The 18,858-nt window shown below is 35.6% G+C and overlaps 1 protein-coding gene across 4 annotated transcripts in view; it reads right to left on the bottom strand.

Moving 5' to 3' along the window:
* Positions 1-133: 133 nt before the first annotated feature.
* Positions 134-18,858, bottom strand: part of LOC126849570 (heat shock 70 kDa protein cognate 4-like) — a 59,434-nt gene continuing 40,709 nt past the window's right edge. The window contains exons 3-10 of one of the 4 annotated variants that reach the window (XM_050591519.1): positions 17,509-17,667; positions 5,569-5,934; positions 4,688-4,806; positions 4,133-4,462; positions 3,356-3,754; positions 2,542-2,913; positions 1,003-1,380; positions 134-365 (exon numbers count right to left, since the gene is read on the bottom strand). In XM_050591519.1, coding sequence (XP_050447476.1) covers positions 240-365; positions 1,003-1,380; positions 2,542-2,913; positions 3,356-3,754; positions 4,133-4,462; positions 4,688-4,806; positions 5,569-5,770 — 1,926 coding nt within the window. In that variant the 5' untranslated portion in view covers positions 5,771-5,934; positions 17,509-17,667 and the 3' untranslated portion in view covers positions 134-239. The remainder of the gene's footprint in view (positions 366-1,002; positions 1,381-2,541; positions 2,914-3,355; positions 3,755-4,132; positions 4,463-4,687; positions 4,807-5,568; positions 5,935-17,508; positions 17,668-18,858) is intronic. The other 3 variants (XM_050591522.1, XM_050591520.1, XM_050591521.1) reach the window with 3 other exon arrangements.

Raw genomic sequence — 18,858 nt, 5'->3', positions numbered from 1 at the left:
AGATATATTTATAATTTAATTTAATAAATGCAGGAATGTTATGACTTAATTCTGTAATTAATACATAGTAAATTAATTTTTATTAAAAATTATTAAATTTCATTACAAATTTTTTGTAATTATAATCTCAAGATAATATCGTTATCAAAATTGTTCATTAATGAAGGAACTCTGAAATCACATTGTATTATTTTCCAATGATATATTATTAATTCTTTCTCATAATTTATTTTGCATAATTAGTCTACTTCTTCAATAGTCGGACCATCACTACTGTTACCAGCAGCAGTTTGTCTGCCATATCCTGGAAAGTTTGGTACAGCACCGGTACTTTCATATAATTTTTTTATGATAGGGTTACATATCTGAAAATTATTATTTATGATAATGCGATGTATGCATTCGTATTCATTGTCTTAATGGCTTTTCATTATCAATAATGGCAAATATAGAAACTCCAAGATATTTCTGAATAATATTAGACAATAAAATAAATACCATCAAATGGAAAATATCAGGTCAGTCATATTCAGAAGTAAGTTTCAAGAAAATATCATAAGATTAAAAGAAAAAGACATTCTATCTTTAATATTGCAATTAGGATAAATTTACATATTTTTACGTAATTATATAATATCACAAGTAAACCAAAAAGAAATAAATAAATTTATTTAATAAATTTGCAATATCATTTTTTAATATTAAACTTTCTCTCTCTTTCTCTTTCCTTAACCCTTTTTCTAAACAATTATATATATATATATATATATATATATATATATATATATATATATATATATGTATGTATATACATATATAATCCCATAGTATATATTTATATCTCTCATAACAACAGATCTAAACAACAGATCTATACAGTTTCGAAAAAAACTAAAAAAAACCATACTAAGCGTGATAAAATCTTTCTGCATCTATTTCAGCATCATTCGGTTATACCATTATCATACGAACCTGAAACCGAATAAAAAAATGCAAGAATACCTTCTCAGCTTCTTTCAGCTTTGTCTCGAACTCCTTCTTTGGTGCTAATGTATTTGCGTCCATCCATTTGATAATCTCGTTACACTTTTCGCTGATGCGCTTTCGATCAGCCTCCGATATCTTCTCCTTGACCTTTTCTTCCTCGACTGTACTCTTTATATTAAAGCAGTATGATTCCAGGTTGTTCTTAGCCGTTATTCTTTCCCTTTGTTTCTCGTCCTCCACGTGATATCTTTCCGCTTCGTTCACCATTCGCTCGATATCTTCTCTGCTGAGACGTCCCTTGTCATTGGTAATCGTTATTTTATTTTCCTTATTCGTCGATTTTTCTGTCGCGGAGACATTCAGGATGCCGTTGGAGTCGATGTCAAATGTAACCTGGAAGCGAAAAAAAATTTCATGGTAGAAATCGCGGCATTCTTTCTCCTTCCTTCAACTATGCTGCCTTTAACTTTGCTCTTTCGATTTCTTTCATTCTCCCCTTCGACTTTGTTCCGTTTGCCGACCGCCAGCATCCGGATGCTTATCCGAACAGTCTGACAATTCCAATAGAGCCCCTTCCGATTCGTGCGCCGATGGCAACGGGCAGAAAGGAATCTCGAGACATGAGAATCGTCCTCTGCCTTCGCTCTTATCCTTTGAGCCGAGCTATATATTCTCTCTCGAGAATCCTTTTTTTCTCTCTTTTTCTTTTTTTTTTTTTTATTGCAAGACTCGCATCTTGGTTCAGTTCATTCCGGAGCCTATTGCCCCGTAGGATTGTTTTCTTATCTCCGACGTCGATCGTCGGAAACGTTTATTAGCGGTTTGAGCCCTGAAGGCTCTCCTCTTTTAATTACTGATCAGTGATCATTAAAGCAGTCAACTACGGTAAAAAATGCGCTGCAACGAGTCTTGACAAGAAAGTAACTGTCCCTTTGAGAACAACAAAAAGTGACGCCGATAGGAATAATTAAATTCAAGTCTTAAGCATAATTAGATACCTAGTCATGTATTATTTGTCTTGTTTATACACTGCTGGCCATTAAAATTGTAACAATGTATATATAAATGTGTATATATATATATATATATATGTATATACAGTGTTACGATTTAATAGCCAGCAGTATATTAACGCATTCTGTCACGTCATTATGCTGATGTAATTCAAATTTTCATATTATTCGGAAAAAATTAGTTGTAACAAAATTCAATATCAAATATTGCAAAAATTTCGTTTTTTCACACAATATCTCTTAAGAAAACATTATAATAATTTGATTGCTTGCAAATGCGCAGCTTTGTGAATAATATTCAACTACCGAAATTAGATATAGCGTTGATAACAGATTTTTAAAGACATTTTTTTTTCCTTTTTAACTCAATTAACCAGAGCTTATATTTATCACAAAAAATTAATTGGAAAGCAAGTTGGAGAAAAAATGCTTTTATAAAAATTAAATCAAAACATTTTTTCTATAATTTTTATATTTTCTGATATTTGGATTATCTCTAAAATCCCGATATCGTCTGACTGTCATATTCTGTGAAATTTACTTCGATCTGAGGTGTCCCTCGTGGTGCCACCGGAATGTCAGAAAGCTCAAACTTTCCTAAAATATTGTTGTCTTTGGTCATCGCCCTTTCTCCCTCGTAAACTTGTATCAGCACGCTCGACTGATTGTCAGAGTATGTGGTAAACGTCTGCGTTTGTTTCGACGGGATAGTTGTATTGCGTTTGATAAGAGCTGTCATTACACCACCGGCCGTTTCGATGCCAAGCGATAGAGGAGTCACGTCAAGTAGTAGCAAATCTTGCACGGCCTCGGACTTATCGCCGTGTAAAATTGCAGCTTGAACCGCCGCACCGTAGGCCACAGCTTCGTCCGGATTTATAGATTTATTTAATTCCTTGTCGTTGAAAAAATCCTAAGAGGACGCAATTGAAAATTAAGTGTCATCAATTCTGTCGGAGTTCTATCAAATAAAAATATATCCTATTTCTCCAACAGTTACGATGGGAATAGCAGGAGTGTCTGTTGATTTTGTCATCTAGTTCATTAATGCCATAACAAACACCTGAGGACTAGCCTCGTGTTTTTTTTGCGCGTGTCACCCCCTGCAACTTTTCTCCGTGTAGCGGGACGGAGAGGAGAATGACAATGGCGTATGGAAATTGAATCGAATTTTAATGTGTTTTGTTACCGAACATAAACACTTGATATTATCTTGGCTTTCATCACAAGAAATTGAGTCAACAGATATTAATTTGCCTGATGAAATGGCGAACTGTTTTCAATGCATTATATCTTTGAAATATCCGCGTCGATATGTCAAGGTAAAGACAAGATAATGAGACATGATAATTAACCTGTAAAAGCTTTTGAATGCGTGGTATCCTTGTTGATCCACCGACAAGAACTATATCCTGGATCTCTGTCTTATCCATTTTAGAATCGCGTAATGCCTTTTCCACTGGCACCAGAGTGCTTTTAAAGAGATCTTGGTTTAATTCCTCGAAACGAGCGCGCGTGAGCGAGGTGTAAAAGTCGATGCCATCGAGTAAAGCGTCAATTTCGAGACTGGCCTGCGTAGAAGAGGATAGCGTTCTCTTGGCACGCTCGCAGGAGGTTCTCAGCCGACGAACAGCTCGTTTATTCTTCATCAGATCTTTCTTGTATTTTCTCACAAACTCTTGCGAAAAATGTGTGACCAGACGGTTATCGAAATCTTCTCCGCCAAGATGAGTATCGCCGGCTGTTGCTTTAACCTTTAAAAAATATTATTAATGATAATCAAAAATAAATATTAAAGAAAGTATAGAAAAAAATTATAAAATAAACTTTTCAGTTTATTGCTTTATAAAAAATTATAAAATGTTATGTTAAAAATTTATATTTAATGTAAATTATTTTTTAGATAAAAAAAAATAAGTTATTACGTGTATGTTGTTAGCGCTAAGTTTTTCTAACGTAAGCATTTTCAACTAATAAATAATTAGTTGAAATTAAACATGAAATATATATAATTCTAATGTCAATATGTATATCTCATTGTTTACGCCATGAAAATAAATGATAAAAAAGGCATTTTGAAATATATGGATTATTTTCTTATCGATATATCCGAACTGGGCGCGCAAACTTACTTCAAATATACCATTATCGATAGTCAGTATTGATACGTCGAAAGTACCGCCGCCGAGATCGAAGATCAGAACATTCCTTTCACCGTGACTCTTTTTGTCAAGACCGTAAGCGATGGCGGCTGCGGTCGGCTCGTTAATGATCCTCAGAACGTTCAGGGCGGCGATAGTGCCCGCGTCCTTCGTCGCTTGACGTTGAGAGTCGTTGAAATACGCCGGGACCGTGACCACGGCGTTCCTGATGGCCGTACCCAAGTAAGCTTCCGCAGTTTCCTTCATCTTGGTCAAAACCATTGAGGAGATCTCTTCGGGGAAGAAAGATTTCACTTCGCCCTTGTAATAATACGCAACGAGTAATTAATGGAGCGGCGCGGGGATGAAAAACATTTACCCGGATGAAACTTATGAAGGAAGGGACGTGCTTAATCAGTTTAACCGACTCGGTTCTTCACGTGCGGCAGGTATTTTTTTTTCTTTTTCATTAAACGTATATGAGAAGAGGAGGAAGAGAGAGGGCTTTTCTCTGTCGTTTATTTACGTAGTTAATTGTGCGCTCACTTTATATTGCAGTCGGATTTTTGGCTTGCCTCCGTCATTGATAACTGTAAATGGCCAATGCTTCATGTCGGATTGCACAGATGGATCTTCGAATCGTCTGCCGATTAATCTTTTAGCGTCTGCAAAATAATTTTGTTTAAATTTTCCAGTGCATTTGTCAAACATTCTATTAACTTTAAAAAAAAATTTATAATACGTGTGCGTTCAATAATACACAAAAATTATAATAAAATATAATTTACTTTTCTTAAAATTATTTTACTATTAAATGTCAATTAAAACATATTTTTCTTATTTTTATAAAATAAGAATTTTTTTAATTTTATATTAATGTAAAATGATTGTCAGCCTTTTTGTTGCGCTTTTTTGGAAATAAATCATTTTCGATATAGTCGCGAAGCGCCTAATTTCTTGTAACGAGATATAGTCGCCTAATCGAACGAATTCAACTGGACAACCACTTTGAAAGGAAACAGTTGTGGCTATTATCAACATCATAAACAGGATTTGTTAAGGTGTACTAGTCATATCCGCATAGCGATAGTAGATTTCAAAACTGCGAGTGGCGACGCTAAAACGAGTGCATTATCGACTTCATCGGCAGATCCGACGATTCTTTCTCCCCTCATTCTCGATGGCGAAATATCGAAAATGCGAGTAAAAATAAAATAAAAAATCGAATATATATCGTTTTCGCCAGTAACATTAAATCGCTTGATTTCGACACTGTTATCAAAATTTTAATCGGAATTTATTGTCACGGTTACGCCCTACTAGTCTATCGCGTAAAGTCTATCGAAATGGCATGTTCGTGCAGCTTATGCAAAAGTCGGGGATTCCAATTGACACAAATCTGCACAGAAACAGCTGCGCGAGCTCACCGAAAATTGTATTGACGGGATTCATGGCTACTTGATTCTTTGCCGCGTCGCCAATCAACCGTTCGGTATCTGTAAACGCGACGTAGCTCGGCGTGGTGCGATTCCCCTGATCGTTGGCGATGATCTCCACTTTGCCATGACGAAAGACCCCGACGCAGGAATAGGTCGTACCAAGATCGATACCGATCGCCGGCGCTGTCATTGCTAAACCTGAAATTTTGGGAGGCAGCGATATGGATTTGATCGTTGAATCGCAGTTCTGTTGTTTCGTAATATCCCCGGCGTTGTCTATTGTCCTGTCAATTTCGGGCCGTCGCTATTCCGAGTGTCATAATTGCAGCAGTGAATTATGTAGAAACTGAAGGCCTATTGAACCAACATTAGCACTTATTATGATTTTAAATTGATTTACATTGCAGATAAGATATACATTATTAGAAAAAAAATATTTTAATTACAAAGATAGTATTACTTAAAAAATAGATTATATTCAATTTTTTATACACATATACATATATACATATATATCTATTTTATATTATATTGTACGTAAATTTGCAGATGCGTAATAATAAAAGAAATTTCTTATTATTATTAATGAAAAATAATATTAAAATTTTTAATTGCTATCTGCTTTGATATTTTTTCTGGTATAATATTCAAGATATCGAATACTTGAGAGCATGCATTATTTTACAAATCCACCCACGTTATTATGTGTTCAATTTCATGTAGTAATTACCAACAATATTTTAATTATTAAACATTCAATTAACAATTAATACAACAGACACAAACGCAGATTGATTAAAATGTTGATTGCCGTATGGGTCATCAATTACAAGATATTTTATATCACAGAAAGTAAAACGCGATGTAAAAATACAAATGTAACATAATCATATAACAATTCACATAGCTTAAAATCCTGTCCCAAACGATAATTTTAAAAACGAACAGAAAGTTTGATGTGAATCATACATAAATTCGACACGTGACACGTTGACTCCCTCTCGCTATCGTATAATCTGAAGAGGGTTGAGTACATTCGTGAACCGAATGACGAATGAAGGGCGGCAATCATACAGCCTATCCCTTTTATGACGTCATAATAAAGTTTCGATATCACTTTTTTTCTTCTACTCTTAGTGATTACGAGATCTTAGAATTTCTCTCTCTCTCTCTCTCTCTCTCTCTCTCTCTCTCTTATCTTCGCTTTTGATTATTATAATTTTTCTTGTGCGACCTAATACGAAATTAAATCATGCTAAAATTGACAGATATAATATATATAATTTCTGATATATAAATGTATCATACTATACACTCACAAATGACAAAATTGAATTCTGTGAAACATGTACTGTCTGCTAAAAAAAATTATTATAAAATTAATATCTGTGAAAAAGAGTTTATATAGATTTTTGTGATATTTGTTTAAACAACAAATATTACTTTTTGTTTACAATTTAAAAAAATTCTATTATATCACAAAATCTTGATTATTCCAGATAAAAAAGCAATCTACCATCACAAATTCATAGATTAAAGTTTAGCAATTTTTAGTAAAAATATATTATTTTTTTATAAAACATTTATAAGAACTTCAATTTGAACGGAATATATTTTGCGATCAGGATAGAAGAAACAGCATGACTCTGTTACTTCTTACCTTGAACGCAAAGACAGAGAACGTAGCCAATCGATTATCGCTTAACCGAGTTAATTCGGGAACGTGTATCGTGCTTACGTTCAGGATACAAGTACACAGGCACGTACGCCAAGGGGTCCGCCCAAAACTAGTCCGTTGCACGTTGTACGGAGGAGGTTTTAACGAGACGCCACCAAGATAATAAATTTAGTGGAAAACAATGAACGGCTTCATGGAGTGCTGTGCGCTCTTAATAATTCTCCGACGCGACATCAGTGTGTGAGACGCGAATGAAACAATACTAGAGATAAAAAGATAAAAAGAGAGAGGGAGGACGTGTGGCTTAAAAAAAGGAAGCGGCGAAAGTGTCTGATAAGTCTCGTCCCGCGGACACGAAATATAGGATGCCGAAGAAAATCGAACCAAATATCGAGATTGAATCAAAGGGGCCTAGCTCTCGTAAATATGTCGTCAGGCCGGTAAACAAGGGGGGCACGAAGCTTATACAAACCGCATTTCCCCGTTCGGCGCGTGGTACATAGTCAGCGTGGAAGCGGAAGCGGTCGATGGTGATCGTGGTCGTGCGCTGACCGGGATTTAAGTCCGGCAAATTTATTGTTCTGCGAGAAAGCGGACAGAAACGACAAAAAAGATGATATGGTATATTGAACTACGTGTGTTGGTGAGAGAAGAATAAAAGAAAAAGCGATGGAAAAATTGGGGTAAAAGAAAAAAAAGGAAACGATAGTTTAAAAAGTGAGAAATCTTGGCGAGTGGTCCAAAACCAGTCGCCTCAAATCCTGTTTCTATTTCCGATCTTTGGCCACGATTCAACGATTGATTTTGCGAATACTCGCAACTTGTTTGCTGATTTCGTGATTCATGATGCCCGTTTTCGAGTAAGATTGCAACTATAAATATCTTTGAATCGAATTAACAATCATTGAACGCTTTGCATTACAGTATGCATAATTTATATATATATATATATATATATATATATATATATATATATATTAATAATACAAATATACGATTAATTAAGCAAATTGCAAGAAAAATTAAATGTTAATAAAAATAATAAAAATAAAAATAAAGAATATAACTATCTACTTTATAAATAAATATCATAGTCGGATTAACAATCTTTAACTAAATTTGCATTATTAAAAGCAAAAAACATAGCAGGCATTTTCAAAAATATTGTTCAGTACGGTAAGAAGCTTAGCAAATCGTGCGCGCGCGCATTGTGTTCAATATGATTGTCGCGCGAGATCAAAATGCGATATAAATCCTCAAACGTTTGCAGTTATTGCAAATCCAACGTAATATCCACTCGAACATTGCAGGTTTACGCGGTAATTCGCCGATGACAATGTCGCGATAAAATAAAATCGGTCTATAGCTTTTATAACGGACTTCCTTTTTTTAGGCTTGCCGATAGTCACAGTCGTTACCCTCTCGCAGTTTCTTGCCGAAGAAAATCGACCGGAAGCTGCGAATAAGATAAAGTGGATGCGACATGATTTTCCCAACACAAAACCGCAGATCCATTCCTAGTGCTCTATCCCATTTTCGGCGCCGTATTCTCCGAGGGAATGTAACTCGGCTCGCAAAATAAGCCGAGTTGACATTACGTCTCGCTTTATCGTGCATTCGAATCAAGAGTTGGCCTCTAAAACGGCATATATGTGGCGGCATATCTAATATGATATTCATGAAATTCGATGTGGCCCTCAATGAGATGGCTCATGTTTTGAAATATGAACGGAAGCAACGAGCATTATACGCGAAAACGAATTTAGCGCTCTTTTCGTTCTTTTTTTCTATCTTGTATTTTTTTCCTTCTCTTTCCTTTTTTTATGATTCGCAAAGGACAAGGATTTAGCTGTATCATTGACGAGATATTGTTAAAGATGGCCAGTCATGGGTAAATTTTCGATGATATGGATTTTAGAAGATAATTAATGAACAACGGTATTACGTTGCATCAATTACATAGTAACAAAAAACGTCTTAACATATCAAAACACTATTTTATTATCGATAATGAGAAGTTTTAAATATTTACAATAAAAATTGGTAAAGATAATAAAATAATAATAATAATAATTTTTATACGAATATAATTAAAAAAAAATTTTTTTTATTTTCTTTTATCCTATAAATAAATAAAATTTTCACATTTTCGACTTTTTAACTAGAATTTTGAATAATACCGCACAAATTTAAAAAATAATATATCATAAAGAAAAAAAGCAGAATCCTTACTCTTGAGTACCAGATACTCAAAGTACCAGAAATTAAGAAAGCGATTAAGCTGCTGATAGTAATCTCGACTATAAAACAAACTGCTTCATACACGCGCATAATTGTACATTCAACGAATCTGTTTCATTAAGTTCGTTCGCGAAATGGAAGTATAATGGTTGTCGTTTACAGATGCGCAGCTATCTGCTTGCACGCAATCCGGCCGCTATAGTTAATTGCTCTTGCGCAGAAGAGAAGCGGCATTTATTATATTCCGTAAGCTTTGCGAATAAATTGAAGCTCATCAAGAGTCAGGGGACAGCAAAGCCTGCGCAACTCCTTTATTAACCCGCTTCAACGGTCATCTCATGATAAATGAAAACGCTGCCGGAGATACACCGAGGTTATCATCGCGATGAACCGACTCTTCTCGCGCTCAAAGAAACTTTAATTTCTCGACCTAACATGTGTTTCGAAGAAACATGTCAACCGTTGGAGCCACGTACGCGTGTTACCGTTAACGAGACGCGCTCAAATAAAGTCTAACTCTGTCGAGTTCTGACGATTCGTACCGACGTCGCGGCAATCGAATCCTTGAGACGTGAAGAAGCATGTCGCGTATCTGTTCGATGGTTTTGTCCGGTAATAAAAATTTGTCAAGGTTGTACAGGTAAACAACTTTGATTGCTTAAGAAAAATCAGCCCTTATTTGGATGTTTGATTTGTGATGCTGACATCGTTCTTCAATGTGATTAAGGCGTAAAGTAAGTCTATACACGAAGATTTTTTAAATCATATATTTCTTTAAGTTTCAGATTTTCTTTTTTTTCTTTTAGTATTTTATATATATATATATATATATATATATATATATATATATATAATATATAACTAATCTGTATTAAACATTTATATAATTAATCTTGTTAAACATTACTTATATAACAAATATTAAAATAATCACCATCAAAATAACGAGTTTTAGCGTTATGAAAGAATAATGTCTTGTTGCTTTTATCTAGATTTTTAATAATGTTTCCACGGACCCCAAGCGCAAAAGCTACTTGGGGTTTGGCAAACCCTAAGCGCAAAAGCTACTTGGGGTCTGACGGACCCCAAGCGCAAAAGTTACTTGGGATCCGACAGACCCTAAACGCAAAAGCTACTTGGAATTCGACAAACCCCAACTAACAATTTATGCATGAAGTGCCGATACTCGCGCGAGCATGTTCTCCGCGACGGTAGCTTAATGGAGCATCAGTTATCGGCGAAATTTCCAATAAAGAGATTCAAGGCACTCCGCTTCGGATGGATTCCTAAGGTGCTGAGCACGACGTGCACACACATATTTGTCTTTCGGGGACAGTCTTTTACTGCGTTCCGCCATCGGGCAGCAAGATAATGTAATGCGCCAATAAAAATGCAGAGTGCGATGCTACTTTGGGGTTGCCGGATGAGACTGTGGTCGCACATGCAGTTGAACAAGCAAATGCATACATATAACGTGCATAACGATATTTCCTTACGAGTAGGCAGGAGAGAAGCTCAAAGCTGCGCATTTGGATCCTTGAGAGACGTTCACGAGAGTGCCTCGGAAATAAGCATCACACAAGTGTCACGAAAGTCTGGCCTACCGTCTCGTTGCATTTATAGAAAATCAACGCAAACGAAAAATAACAGGTTGCTGCAAGAACTCAAGAGATCAGAATAATATATCAATAATGAATAAGTAAACTAAATAAGAATAAATGAAATAAATCGTATTTTTTAAAATAATTTAAAAAAATATATTTATTTAAATGTATCGATCTCATGCGTTCATGCCAAAAAAAATATTATTAGATATTTACGCGGCATCTCTCTTTATGATCTCAAAATTATATTTAATAATATATTTAATAATAGAGAAACAATATATATTGATATTTATACATGTCTACACAACATCGTACAAAGAAAAATAAACATGAGTAAATTCCTAATTTGACTGTAATATGCATATCTTAAATATAATATAAATATATATATATATATATATATATATATATATATATATATAAATTATTATAAAAATCCAATATCAATGTACAAATCTATAAGTTCATACGTCAATGACACATAATTGTGATTAATCGATTTAACAATTCGTAAAAATTAGAAAGAATTTATTCGTCAGTCATAGTCGCAACTGTAACATCAGAATCGTCTACGCATTTTTATTTCCGCGGTGAAGACCAGAAATGAGAAAAGCAAGAGTCTAGACTGAAAAAGAGAAATTAAGGAATCCTAGTTGCATTCTCATCGAGCTGTCTGCGGCAGCCAGACTCATTAAATATGCTGAACAAGTGCACGCGCTAGCAAAGGAACGTCCAACATCGACTTTATAATACGATACAAAAATGTCTCGGAAAGATTATAAGCATAAAAGAGTGTGATTAATATTACACTGTGTACACGTACGGAGAGACTGTCAGCTAACTATGCACGCATGATTGCGCGTACTAACAACTCGCGCGGATCAGAAGCCATGGCATAGCTGCATGAATTAAAGCAATTATCGATCCTCGTGTTTCCTCGATGCTCAGAAATTCACGCGCATTTTACTCTTACGTTATTATTCTACTATCATCCCGCGCCGATATAACGAAGCACGCGCGAAGAAAAGCAAAAACTCTGATGGAGAGAACGACACGAGCGAGATTCTCGGCAAGAAGATGAAGATGACTCGCGAAGCGTATTACCTGCTGCTCACGGTTATTTGAGATGAATGCAAAATAAAGAGCCTTCTCACATTTAACCGCATTACTCATCTTTCCTTAATTAACATCGATTGAAGACCTTGATTTTGCCTGTAGAGCTGTGCAAAAATACCATGCTAAGAATTTTTTTCCTCGAAATGCTCGTTTTCACTTTTAACCTTTTAGCGTGTTGTTATTTTTATTTTGTAAGATGTATTGATGGCACATCAATAAAAATTTTTAAAAAGAAAGCTTTTCATCTTTAAAGTAGAAATTAAATTATATAAAATTATAATAAAAATATATGTAATATTTAGATATTGTTCCTTCAAGTAAAAAAAAAAAATTAATTCAAACATCGCGAAATTGCTTGCGAGATATATATTATATCTTAAAAATGTACCAACAATTCGCCGCGAGAGCATCGAAAAAGCTTTATGACGGACTCTTGCTTAAGTTAATCAACATTTGTACAATATTATTACGAAAAATCATCGGAAGCGTTGTTGCTTAGAAGGACCCTTAAGTTCACATTCGCCCAATTACGGGATTATCCCGTCCTACTGTCTGCGCGGGACATCGGATTTATAACTTTAATGTCAGCAATAGAATAGCATTACCTCTGTTTTTCTCTTTTTCCCTCCCGTCAGCAAAGTTAAACAGCGCGCAATTTCTATCCGCGAAAATAATCGAGATTTATAAACCGTCGAGCTCTCGGCGCGATTGCGGCGAGTTTCGACGAATGATGGAAAGTCAATCGTACGCAGAAGCCGCAAACAGTTTCTTGATACATCGCAGAAAGCAACGACGACATGTACGTTTCATTATTGTTCGACGCGACCGTCATATCAAAACCATAATGGAAAATAATCGACTACTTATCATCAGCCAGTCGACTTTTATATGCAGACGACAGGTTGCGATAATCGATGCATTTGTACGGGTATGATTAGAATGCGGTTTTATATTATGCATGATCGATCACGTAAGAAAGTTATCTATTTGTGATGCGAGACATCGTTCATTAGGTTGTTAAATTCGCATTAAACGCGCCGCTGATTTCTGTTTTGGTTTATTCTTGGTTTATCGCTATAATAAGTAAAAATAGAGATTCAAGCACCATTATTTTCAATCGCATTTGACAGATGCAAATATTAAATATTTATCACATAATAAAATATCACTATTGTGTGTGTGATAAACTTTATAAACTTTTCTAGTAGTATAAAACTTTTACATAATCCTTTTTAAGCGACAATTGACAAAGGACGATTAACGTACCGCATTGTGTTGCGTAATTAAAGGCTGCAGAGTACCATTCAAAGTACCATGCTCTTTACTACGTCGTAGCAACAATCTTCACGTATCGCGAAATGGCTAAAGCGCAGCTGCGCTCGTCTTGAGCGATTCGGATTACGTTAATTAACGAGACAAAGTTACAAAGCGAAAGGAGAGTTTCCGCATCAGAACGTTCCGTAGAAACAATTCGCGCCACACCAGAAGCTACCGTCGCTGCCAACGCTCACACGATTCTGTCCAGTTCCGGGTATTACGAACTTAGAGATACATACGCATCTACATACCTAACGTAGAAATACGCGCGAGAGTTCACATGATTCATCTCATTACAGAGAAACCAGATCCTCCGGCACAATTCGCCGCTGCTGCGCGCGACAACTCGGCGAATGCGTGTCCTCGCGCGCGTACATTCGTTCGTAATTAAGTACATGCGCGTGCACCGTCTCTGACAAAGTACAGAGTACCTACCTCTATTTTATCCACCAAACTCCGGTAGATAGATCGGCGTGCAGATCGGCGGGAAATAAGCAAGCCGCATTTCGTGACGAGGCATACTTAATGCGCGTCGATTGAGTGCCATTAACGAGAGTTGATGAGTACGGTTACCTCGGTGGTCGTTATTCATCGGGAGGGGCGAAGACTCGATTACCCACATTACGCAGTTTCCGCCACACAACATGATCCTTAACGAATGATATTAATCGAGTTTTGAAATCCGTAATTATAAAAATTGTCGCAAGGAATGTGTACGAGGAATGCGGACTGCAGATCGGAGCACGCGTGGAAAAGGATGCGGACAATTACTGACAAACTTGGCGAGAATAATGAATAGGTAGAATAGCATTTTTGATATTATCTGCACAGAATATTGTTTCAAAAATGGCACGATCTTCATCGGCCGTGAAGATATAAAATAATGCAATAGCTATTATTTTTTCTATATATCGCGTGACTTGGCTAACGAATTTTACACGCATTCCGATTGTTTTCTCATTTAGCTAATATTGAGCGAATACTATAATTAGGTCTAACATAATTGCGCAAAAATGCTAATTTTACTATCAAATGAGTAATAACAGATTGAAGGGACCTGAACGGGAACGTATAAATTTTAGAGATATGTGTACGATGACACATGTGTAATGCATATACTCGATCGGGTCGACTCTTTGCCTATAGAAGGACTTCCATAATAGGTAAGTTCCGGTGGCTGACGTTATCCTTGCATCGATGCATTGTATGCATTGTATGTCAAACTATGTCGTTACGTGATTGCGTGAATATTACAATAACTTTCTCCGACATTGTTAGTACAAATAATTTTTAATCTTATTAAATATTTGCGATTACTTAAAATATATATACACAATAGCAAAAATATGTTAAATATTAATTTTAAAGGAGTATGTTTTTTACGTGCTTGTTTATTACGTATTTTATTCTTTCGTTAAGTGTATTATGTCAAGTATTTACTTTTTGAGATTAAATAGCGAGAGAAGAAGCACACGTATATATGCGAGATGTATAATATAATATGTAAAAATTGTATTAAAGTTTAATATTTTCGTATACTGGAACGAGTCAACAATGCAATTATTCCGCAAAGAAAGTGACCATCGGAGTGACGGTTTGTCACACAATTAAATATGCTCGGAAAAGACGAAACATATTTTTGTCAATATTTATACTGCGCTACGCGCGACGGAAAATGAGTCCGTTCTTGAGGGAATATGAGAGAAAGAACGGGGCGCAATGAGAGCAGTAAAAAGATGGATAAAGTTACTATACAGCCACTGAAATAAATGTCACGAGTTAGTTACTGCCCCGTGAAGTGTACCACACATATTCGCACATACATTTGCACATACACAATGTTATTCGGCATGCGGAGCAAACTTAACATATCGCATTAATTCATCTTTTTCTTTACTCTTGCGCCTCTACTACGTAATTTATATATCCATGCTTTATGCTGGCCTTTATGTCCCGTGATTGCGACACTTGTTTAATTGCATTTACATATATTTGCAATCAGCCGCATATATCAAGTACACTCTAACAGTACACAACGCGATTAATAAATGACTTCAACAAAGAAAAAAGATTTATTATTGTTCAAAGAATTTGCAGTATAATGAGCTGCACTAAATAACTTGGAAAAAGATCCTCATAAATCTAATTTGTGTGATTATAACGATTATTATTTATTATCAATGCAGAGATATTTGAATCATTAATTATAAGAAGCGACAATAAAACTGCAAAAATCTTTGTAACACAAACACCTGGCAATGTATTTCACCTATTGTTTCTCACTGCTCATTTTTTTTATGCTTCTTTTCTGTATGTTCCCGTCGGTGAACTTTCTCATGTATGTAATAATAAATGTTGGTTTAATGTTGATAAAGCAACGTTAAGCTCGAGCTCTTCTCTTCTTTCTCTCACCTTCTCGCATTCCCGACTTTCTCATTTTCTCTTCTTGTCCTCCAGCCCTTTTTCCACCCCCGTACATCCCGCTCTTCCTCATTTTGCGACAGTTACAAGACTGTAAGCGGGATCGATACGAGCGCGTAGTAGCGCGTTAACCGACTGCGTGGTCCTGTTAATGTCCTCCGGGCAATTAGCATAGTGCTCCTAATTAAAAACACTCCGTGGCTTAACTCAGTGGTCGGACGGTGCATGTACACTTTTATTCCCGACGAGAATAACGCTCTTTGCAGGTGCGAACACGGATTCACGATTTTTTCTTTCTCGCGCAAAAATTTTCGCACCTTGTTGCACCAAATTATAAATATTAAATCTTCAAAAAATATGTAAAAAAAAATAAATTATAGACATATAAAGATAGACTTAACATTATATATACATATATATTGTTTTTTGTCTCAAGAAAAAAGAGAAATATTGTTGCTCATTTTTATAAGATAAAAAAATACCACAATCTTGTCTCTCTTTCTCTCCGCGCGATCACGATATAACATATAATATAGAAAATGCATAGATCTTTATATATCTATGAAACGAATTTTCAATATCATTACGAATAAGAGCAGCACAAAAGAGCGTGAAAAAAACAAATGTCTTACGCAATGAAATAAATTTATTCAGGGATGAAACTAAAAAATGGGTACATGAAAGCTGAAAGAAGTGACAGAGAGAAAAATCTCTTCGTAATTGCTAATCGCGCCGTTTCAATGCCGCGCGTGCGCGATTAAAGAACTTTCCGAGGGAACGTTATTAAATTCTGAGAGGACCGACTTTCGCGCGGAGATATTCTCAAGATGAATCCCGACGAGCGACTTGGCAGTGACAGAAAGTTTTGCGCTCTCCTACTCCTTAAGAGAAGGGGATTATTATATCGTAGATTACTTCTGTTTAATGAAGCAATTTCAACGTGTTTAATTAACTTCACTTAAATATTCAGATCTGCAATTCCGTTCAAAATCTCTCTTTTTCTTAATTTCTATCACGTACTGCAAACTTCTACCATTTTATCACACTTATGATGTGCTTCTTTTATCTATGAAAATATGTATTATTCTCAAAAATATATCGCGTATATATATATCATAGATTTTTTACGTCATTATTACTATGTCAGCAATTCAAAATATATCATCGTTGATTTCTACGATTGTATATGAATGTGTAGTGTTCAGAGATATAGCGCAAAAACATCATATCATTATAATAAATATTTAAACATCAGACAGTAAATAACATTCTTTGAGCGTTAATAGTTTTTGTCTAACATTCGATTTGATCGATAGATATGATATTTCTTTTCGATCTGATTTCGAGGATAATTCCAAGTGATATGGCTTTTAGATTACATAATTCATGCGAGATCAATACGAGAGCATGCAAGAACCAATATTAACAATCTCCGAAATATGCTGGTAAATATTTGGTGACTATAGCCGAGGTTAGCTCAAGGATATCATACGCATGCATATCGCACATGTGCGTATATATGTGCAATTTGCGCACGTGTGTTTATACCTGTTCGTTTGTGTATGTACGCATGATGCGATCGGCTTTTGGCGCCTCCACGTCAGAACGGCAAATGTCCACAGTCGATTTGAACCGTATTACGCCAGGAGCGATTCACCAAGCTTCCAGCGTAATTGATTCGCAACGGTTATGTCATCCTCGAGAAAACTGGAACAGTTTCAGCGAACGTTCGTCGTTGCTTAAAAGCATTTGCACGGATTTTGATTGTACAAATCAATCAGCCATTTTTTATACATAATATTGCGAGATACGTACAAAAATATTGATTTGCAATTCAATATATGCTCGTAATATAAATTAGAAAGAAAATACAATACAATAGAATAAATTTGTCTCCTATATTGAAAACCTCACAAAATTTACAGAAATATAATCCGATATGTATACAAATTCAATTTTTAGAAATGCAATAATTATTACATAAACTTTTCATCAAATATTCAAATAATTTTTTAATTTACTAATATTTTATATATCATATAAAGAGAGAAAGGAAAAACTTTACTCGATCCAAATTTAATTTTAGTTATTTACATCATACAACGTACATTTAAATGCGGCATGTAAAGCGGATGCAGATGTCAACACATATCTGCGATATCGCTTTGACCAGAAGAGGAAACCGCATTTCCGCGTCTGTGTGGAAATCCAAGAGAGACAAATGATTTTGCTCGCGCAGATAAAAAGGTCAGTAGTAGCAGGCAAAGTTACTTGAAAGAAATAAAAACTATCCTAGACAGGCGAAAAAGACCCATACAAACAAACCAATAATCGAACAAAAAAGTATTTGGTTAATACACGTACAAAATTAAACTCATTCGCTCGTTTGTTCCTCGATACGGACAGCGTGATTTCATCTTGAGAGGATTCTGCGCGTAGCTGCTGCGATTTAAAGGGGCACAGGCCACCGTGTATGTGTGCCTGAATCAAGAAGTATATGAATGAAACTGCAGTTATGTAAATGCGCATCGTGATCATGGCGTTGTTGCGCAATCAATTTCTAAGAAGTATGTCGGGTCGTATGTGCAATCAAAGGACGTCGATTAATGACAGAGAGAAAGAGAGAAAAAAGAAAGACAGAAGATCGTCGAAAGAAATCGTCTACGGATAAACCAGCGAAGGCATGAGAGCCGCGGGATAAAACGAGTCCATTTCTTTCTGACAGATGCGGGTCTTTCGCAAACTCATTAGTATTCCAGCGTGTCTAATTTATCGCACGCGCATTGCAGATACCGCTCCATCGCACGAACGTCTTATCGCCAGCTACAAAGTTGCGATAAGAAACGTTGCTTTCGACATTTAAGTTGTGTCAAATAATAATAAGTCTGCAAATTTTTT

Source organism: Cataglyphis hispanica, chromosome 5 (genome assembly GCF_021464435.1).
Source record: "Cataglyphis hispanica isolate Lineage 1 chromosome 5, ULB_Chis1_1.0, whole genome shotgun sequence".
Lineage (NCBI taxonomy): Eukaryota > Metazoa > Arthropoda > Insecta > Hymenoptera > Formicidae > Cataglyphis > Cataglyphis hispanica.
This window is presented reverse-complemented; position numbering and strand designations above follow the sequence as displayed.